At 39.2% G+C, this 7,739-nt stretch overlaps 1 protein-coding gene across 1 annotated transcript; it reads left to right on the forward strand.

Moving 5' to 3' along the window:
• Positions 1-2,507: 2,507 nt before the first annotated feature.
• LOC103943913 (protein DETOXIFICATION 51) lies at positions 2,508-4,385 on the forward strand. The gene has a single exon (XM_009354283.3). The coding sequence runs from the start codon at positions 2,739-2,741 to the stop codon at positions 4,317-4,319; it is 1,581 nt and encodes a 526-aa protein (XP_009352558.1). The 5' UTR covers positions 2,508-2,738; the 3' UTR covers positions 4,320-4,385.
• The last annotated feature ends 3,354 nt before the right edge of the window (positions 4,386-7,739 follow it).

A 7,739-nucleotide genomic window follows, 5' to 3' on the forward strand; every position in this document is an offset into this window, starting at 1 on the left:
CTTGCAATTGTGTATAAATACTAGGGTTTTCTGCTACGTAAACCACACTAAGAAAAACTAAGAAAAGCTAGCTAGAAGAACTTTGAGTATAAGAGTGGTGAAAGCTTTGGATCTTCCTTAGTGCAAAGGAAGGTCTATATAGATGCGTTTTCCATGCTGTTTTATTCTGGGGACGTTGTGGTACTTTTGACTGCTTGCACAACTTGGGCAGAGCCACAAAATGTTTTAAAAAAAGCAACATTGTCCGCAACTCAACCCAAGAGAAGACTGCGACATATGTTTTCCTGGTAACCTCATTCTTTGTTTTGAATTTGTGCAGTACCATGAACAATATATATATATATATATATATATATATATATATATATATATTCTTTATTTAGTAAGCAACTCATTAATTAATTCACATGCCACTAGACTATCGATCATATCTGCAGTCTTGCAACACTACAAGAAAACTTGACAATATAGCCACTGAATCAGTAGTACTCATAAGAGAATGACCCTTTTAGGTCAGGGTCTTCTTTCTCATCAAAATAGTTAATGAAGTGACTAAACTATTAGTAACTTGGACAAATCTTCTTTTTCAATATCGAGAGTGGTAATTATATACCTAAGCTAAAGGTATGATGATCATTTTAAAGTAGAGCAATATCCCATGAGTAAATTGAAATGAGTTAAACGGTTGACAACAATTCACACGCGCAGACGTTTGTTGCTGACATAGCTCTTTTTTCCTTATGAGGAGCAGTGACCTGAGATAAGACTTTGGAGGAGCAACGTCGTCCATCGGCTGCAGTTTTGGCAGTACAATGAAGTTTTGCTGACGTTTATAGCCCTGACCATCTTTCGTGTCCAATTCAGAAATTACAGTCGCGCAATCAGATCATTCAAACGGCCACAAGGCCCACACACCGGCCAATACCCCCATTTCCTCTCCCCCTCCTCTCTTCTGCCATCCTACTCTCGATATATGACTCCATTTATCCATGTATTAATTTTTCTTTTTTGTTTGCTGCAGAAAATTCAACTGAGAATCCATAGAGTTCATAGGATCGAGACTCCAAGTAGTGCAACTGCCAGTGAGAGTGACCTCACGTCTCACTCCTCCTATGACTTTTGATCCAAGAGGATTAATTGACACTCAATCAAAATCAACGCACCAACAAACAGCTCGCAATTTATATGCCTCAAAAAATGCGGCAAGAGATGTTGTTAGACACTGTGCATGACAATTTCCAAGAAGCTCGTGCTTCCAATCAAAGCTCTCATGACCACTATGATATCTAGGTTGACTACTACCTGATTAACTTAATTATGGCTTTATTAAACCTTGGATACTATTGTGTTTCCACTTGGAGATGAGCTCATTTTCCTTTTGTGAATAACGTATCTTGATAAAACAAATTTCATACTGGAACCATTCAATTTTGTAATCTTTATTTAAAGATCACTTTTACAAAAAATCATTTCAATCGGAAATCATTTAATCATTTAAATATATAAAACAAATCGATGACGTAGGTTCCAAGTAATAAACTCATGATGAACCTTCCATTTATTTGATGTGTTCGGATGATTAAACGATGTCCAATTTGAATGATTTTTTTATAGAAATAATCATCGAACGAATATTATCAAATTAAATGGGTCAGATAGTTGATTTTATTCGGTCAAGACGTGGTGTTCACAAACTAGAGTCCCACATAGGGGGATTGTGCATCCGAGATAGAGGGATGCAAGTAATATCCTTAAACTTTTAACGAAATATTTGTAGTTTTGTAGTTTTTTTTTTTTTTTTTTTTTATTTGTCAACAGTAATTTTCTAGTTTCTATTTTAAGTCATTTAACTTTTGACAAATATTCAAACTTTTGATACGTTTTCAAAAATTGAAGTTAATAGATGTGGAGTGTAGGGAGGATATATATACACAAAAGTTCCTTTCTTGGTTGCATTATATTGGCATTGCATATCCTTGGGCGCCCGTGAGAAGAGGGGAGTGTGCTCGAATCACTGGCATTTGAAGAAAAGCACATTATACAAGTACTCATGTACGTAGGTAAATGCCAGAACTCAAACAGTCAGACTGCGAGCAGCAGAGACGGACGCGGTGACGAATATCATCATCCTCCACAACTATCTCCCTCTTTAAAAATTTCACTTATTGGAAATTGAATCCTCTGCTGAGTCTGCCCTGCCTTGCCTTCTGACAATCTGACGTCTCTTTCTTCAAACTACATAAACTACTAAACCCTAAGCAAGTATTACCACACTCTCACCCTAAATAATTAAAAAAAAAAAATTGTGATTAGTTTTCGAGTTAATGAAACTTAGAGAGTTATAAGCCTTTTACGAAACAGTAAAAACGCCTAAGCATTAACCGGTTGGTAACTTAAACCCGAAGAGCTCTTAAGAGCATAAAGATAAACAAAGTTCAAAGGCAAATGAGAAAGACGGAAACACCCCTCCTCATCACACCTCTATTTATACTTGTACATCCCTTACATCTACCCCCAAAAAACCAACCCGTCATCCATCTATCCCTCCCCACTCAATTTGAAGTCATTAGAGTGCTCTCTACGGGAGTATCTCCTTCTCTAATCCTCTCTCCTTTTCTCTCTAAAAAACAGAGAATCGTTCAAAAACAGAAACAATCAGTCATCGCATACAAACGAAACAAATACATTTCTTTGTTTTTCCATAGTTGCAGTTCTCTGTTGTTGTTCATCAAACAATCATGTGTAATCCAAACCCTTCATCCACAGCCACGAAAACAGAGCATCATCACCATCAGCCGCCGCAGCCCCACTTGTTCCTAGACTTCTTATCCTTACCAGAAGCTCCAAAGCCGCCTCCGCTGCCACATTTCACAAGTTCACTTGCTGTTTCGGACATAGTCGCCGAGACCAAGTCTCTGTTTCAGCTGGCCTTCCCAATCCTCCTCACCGCCCTCATTCTCTACTCCCGCTCGGTCGTCTCGATGCTCTTCCTTGGCCACCTCGGCGACCTCGAGCTCGCCGCTGGATCCCTCGCCATCGCATTCGCTAACATCACCGGCTACTCCGTCCTCTCCGGACTAGCCCTGGGCATGGAACCTCTCTGTTCCCAAGCCTTCGGTGCCCAACGTCCGAAGCTCCTCTCCTTGACCCTCCACCGCTCCGTCATCTTCCTCACCCTCGCATCGCTGCCCATTTCGCTCTTCTGGGTCAGCATGTCAGTAATCCTCTTGTACCTCCGCCAGGACCCAGATATCACCGCCGTGGCCCACACCTATCTCATCTTCTCCCTCCCTGACCTCTTCACAAACTCCCTCATTCACCCAATCCGCATATACCTTCGCGCGCAGGGAATCACCCACCCGCTCACGTTAGCATCCCTCGCCGGCGCGCTCTTCCACCTCCCGATGAACCTCCTGTTAGTCACTCGGCTCCAGCTCGGCGTGGCCGGAGTCGCGGCGGCTTCCGCCGCTTCCAATCTATTTGTTTTACTGGCCCTCGTGTCGTACGTGTGGGCCACAGGGATCCACGAGCCAACGTGGACGAAGCCAAGCCGCGAGTGCCTGACAGGTTGGAAGCCACTGCTTCGGCTCGCAGCACCGAGCTGCGTTTCCGTGTGCTTGGAGTGGTGGTGGTATGAGATCATGATCGTCCTGTGTGGGCTCCTCGTGGACCCCAGAGCAACCGTCGCCTCGATGGGCGTGCTCATCCAAACGACGTCGCTGATATACGCGTTCCCGTCCTCCTTGAGCTTCGCGGTCTCGACGCGGGTCGGGAACGAGCTCGGGGCGAACCGACCGCACAAGGCAAAGTTATCCTCTGCGGTGGCGGTCATGATTGCGTTCTTGATGGGCCTATCCGCGATGAGTTTCGCGTCTGGGATGCGGGGGAGCTGGGCTCGGATGTTCACCAGCGACGCGGAGATCATGCGGCTGACGTCGGCGGCGCTGCCGATCCTAGGCCTGTGCGAGCTTGGCAACTGCCCGCAGACAGTGGGATGTGGGGTCCTCAGAGGCAGCGCACGTCCGTCCACCGCGGCTAACGTGAACCTCAGCGCATTCTATCTCGTGGGCATGCCCGTGGCCGTGGGACTCGGGTTCTGGGTAGGAATCGGGTTTTGCGGATTATGGATCGGGTTGCTGTCAGCCCAGGTTTGTTGTGCTGGGCTGATGTTGTATGTGGTTGGGACCACAGACTGGGATCTTCAAGCTAAGAGGGCCCAGTCACTAACGTGCGCCGGGAGTGAAATCACAGTACCTGATTGTAAGGTTGTTGAGGAACAGCAGCCGTTGATTGTTATTACAGTGCCTTCTTCTCGATAATCCAAAAATTCCAGATTAGATGTAATGTTTTCCACCAGTTTTTTTATATAATTATTTCTTTCTTTCTTTTTTTTTCTGTGAATTATATTGTTATTTTTTGGGCTAGAGATTGGGATTTGCGTAAAATAAAATAATTCTACAATTTTGTTCTCTCTTATTTATCTGTGGATGCTTTGTGAATTTTGCTTTATATTTTGCAGGGACTCATTCACAATAAGTGCCTTTGGTTTGATTAACAAATTATTCATATAAATAATTTATCTACAAATAATTCATTCAAGAAAATGCTGGAGTATCCTGCTTTACAGCTTTCCACATAAATTTTAGACTTTCAAACCCTAAATATCTGACTAATTTGCACATATATGTCGGATCAGTTGAGCTGCTTGAGCATAGTAGTCTCTCAATTTAGATATGTCATGTTTGACGTCTTTGTGACAGATATGCGCCCAGATTTTTGGGTTTAGTGGTCTCTTTTAGCGGCTGTAAAGGGATTTAAAATTATTTGAATTGTGTGCTAATTATCTTTAAGTTAATAAATTGATCGTCGTAAAAATGTATTAATCTAACACATTTTGTACATGAAGTTCTTGGCAATAACATATTCCATAGCTTCTGTAAAAAAAAAGCCAATCTTTCAATAGTAGTTTGATATATTACGTCGTATAAAGATTACAGAATTAATCAAGTGAATTTGATCTAAACCAAAGTAATTTGTGTCTTTATTTTTTGGTAAAAAAAAAAAAAAAAGTAATTTGTTTCTTAGTTGTTCGTGACTCGAGTGTTTTGTGTGGTGTAAATAGCGATTCATTCAGTGTTTTTACTTTTAAATTTAATCAAATTTGAAATGATATTTTGACAGAGACAAGGGCTTAGTACAGTGAAACTGGCAAGTGTTTTGTGCAAATAGGAAATGTCTCAGAAATTCGGACATGTTTGATCTTTTCCTTTCATGAGCTATTGTTGGGTGGACAAGGCCTAACGAAAGTATCCGATTATATTCGAATGAGATTGTAACACGTGGCAGTGGGTTGTCCAAACAATGTTTTGTAAATGGACGTTTTATCTTATCGTTTTCTTTCACGTTGGTCCCCAAGTTGTTAATCCCCCAACAATAACATTTAAGGTGGATATTATTCATCATAGTTGGATATTATATGTTGCCCACTCATGCTAGTTTTGATCGTTCAGAGTATGCGCGGTCAATGGTGAGAGAGCATCTTTGACGCAACTCAGGTGTTATTACAGCTGTATCTTAAAATGATGTATTAGTACTTAAGAAAGTTAAAATGTATGAAAATTCATTATATAAAAACTCGAAATACCATCATAATAACAACTCATTTTCAGTAAGTCTCTTTCACTGTTTCTCTCGGTAGTGAAAGGTAGTAGTAATCTATTTGGTGAAGAAACATGCACGCTCAAAAAATAAGATGAAAGCAATGCTTGCACATAATCATACTCAAAGACAAATGTTTTTGTTTTAGTTATTGTCCGTTCAATAATCATTACGTTTTTTAGTTTTAACTTTTATTTTTTATTTTTTTTCCCTAACTAAAGACTCGTCTCGTCTAATAATTACTACTTTGAGTTGTTAGTTTTCAAAAAAAAAAAAAAATGAAAACAAAAATCAAGCCAAAATTTTTAAAATTAAAAAAGTAGCTTTCAAATTTGGGTTTGGATTTTCATTTTTTTAAACAATTTTTTGGTTTCAGAAAAACGTTAAAATAAAAAATAGAAACTAAATAGTTATTAAGCAACTACTAAATTAATATTCGGTCATTTTCAACTATTCTACCGTCAAATTATCATTTACAAAATATATTTAAGCTTTTTTTGGATCATACATCAAAGTATAAAATTCTTAACTTGAATTAACTTAATTATAAAAAAAAAGTTATTGTTACATTCATATGTGAGTTAAAATAGTTGGTCACGATAATATACTGACTTCTCGAATTCCCTTCCTAGCAAATCAAACTAGCATATATAGAATATCGTTTCCCATTCGGATCCAAAATCCAAATACCATTAAGTTATGTTTTCAGTTTTTACTCTCACAAATATTCGCAATTATGCTTGCTCACATAAGGGAAGAATCTGGACTACTTCATTCATAGAGTTTTAGACGCAATATGCAAAGTGATTGGGGGACCAATTATATTATCTGAAGACACGTTTGCGTTTATAATTATTTCAGTCCACGCATATATCCCTATCAAAGTGATAAGTACCATAGGAAACAAACGGCCCGAGTACCACATAATGTCATAATTTGTTACGAACAAAGTTAAAGCCAGCCTCAATTATGAGAGGTTGGTAATTTGAGTACTTTTCTCACACACATTAGTCTCAACTTGATCGCATCAACCCTGTTATGCAACTAGGGTTTAGGTTCGTTGACAGATAGTCTATTGATATTTCACTTTCCGATATTAGATGACCAAGTCTCAATCTCTGCTTTCTCAAAAATAAAACAAAAATTAACCGTTATACTTACAGTATGCGTGATTAGATTGACATCGTCATGTGGTGCCATATCTGACTTATTTGGACAAAAGCACAGACACGTAGCTACATATATATGTTCTCATGACATGTTCTGAATACATGGAATTTAGCTGGTTCATTTAGGTCCCTATGATATGGATAAAAGGGAAATGAAGCAAGGGAAACAAACAATGGACATGTATAATGCAAAAATCACACTGCTCATCAGAAAAGACGTCCACCACAGTGCTATTTAGAAAGAAGATAGAGAGGGTGTTGTCTGTTGTGAAGCAACATGCATACTCTATATGTGCAGAAAGTGCACGAGGGGGAATCAGCCCCTTCATGTCAGTTTTGTCATTCATCTCAGTGGGACTTCTTGTTTTGCCTACGTACTCTATTGTCTTTTAATCCGCATATTTTTCCGAAGCAGCTAGCAGCTCCTATACTCATTTACTTCATCCAGTTATCTCCACTTAGACTACCTTGTGTTCGGCCAAACCTGCCACTTTAAAAACTGACCCCCACCCAACTTATTTTTCAAGCCAAAACTGTGGGTTCCATGCCGTCAAATCAATCAAAACAAACCAAAACCAAATTATTTTGCCTTTTTTTCCTCATGCATTGGCCGGCCTTAAAGGGAGCCAGACGAAGCAAAAGTCTAAGATTTCTTAATCTTTGATTTGAAAAATGTCTCCAACTCGGTTCGACTCTATGGTTTTTTACATTTGAAAACCCTAATCTATATGACAAAAATTTCATTCGCCCCTAATCCGTATGGTTTTCAATTAGGATAATGATAGGGAGACTAAATTTGTAGACAAAATTTACAAAATAAATTATGTGTCACCAATAAAAAATGAGCACATTTATCAACGCTTAAACAATAATCCAATCGTCAACTTCCATATAATTTAGTTTACAAAATTG

This window comes from the organism of the source record quoted next, unplaced genomic scaffold, assembly GCF_019419815.1.
Source record: "Pyrus x bretschneideri cultivar Hongxiangsu unplaced genomic scaffold, Pyrus_bretschneideri_v1 Contig1, whole genome shotgun sequence".
Classification (NCBI taxonomy): domain Eukaryota; kingdom Viridiplantae; phylum Streptophyta; class Magnoliopsida; order Rosales; family Rosaceae; genus Pyrus; species Pyrus x bretschneideri.

What these genes read in the sequence shown, in the direction of transcription:
- LOC103943913 (XM_009354283.3), top strand. Translation starts at nt 2,739, where the DNA reads ATGTGTAATCCAAACCCTTCATCCACAGCCACGAAAACAGAGCATCAT.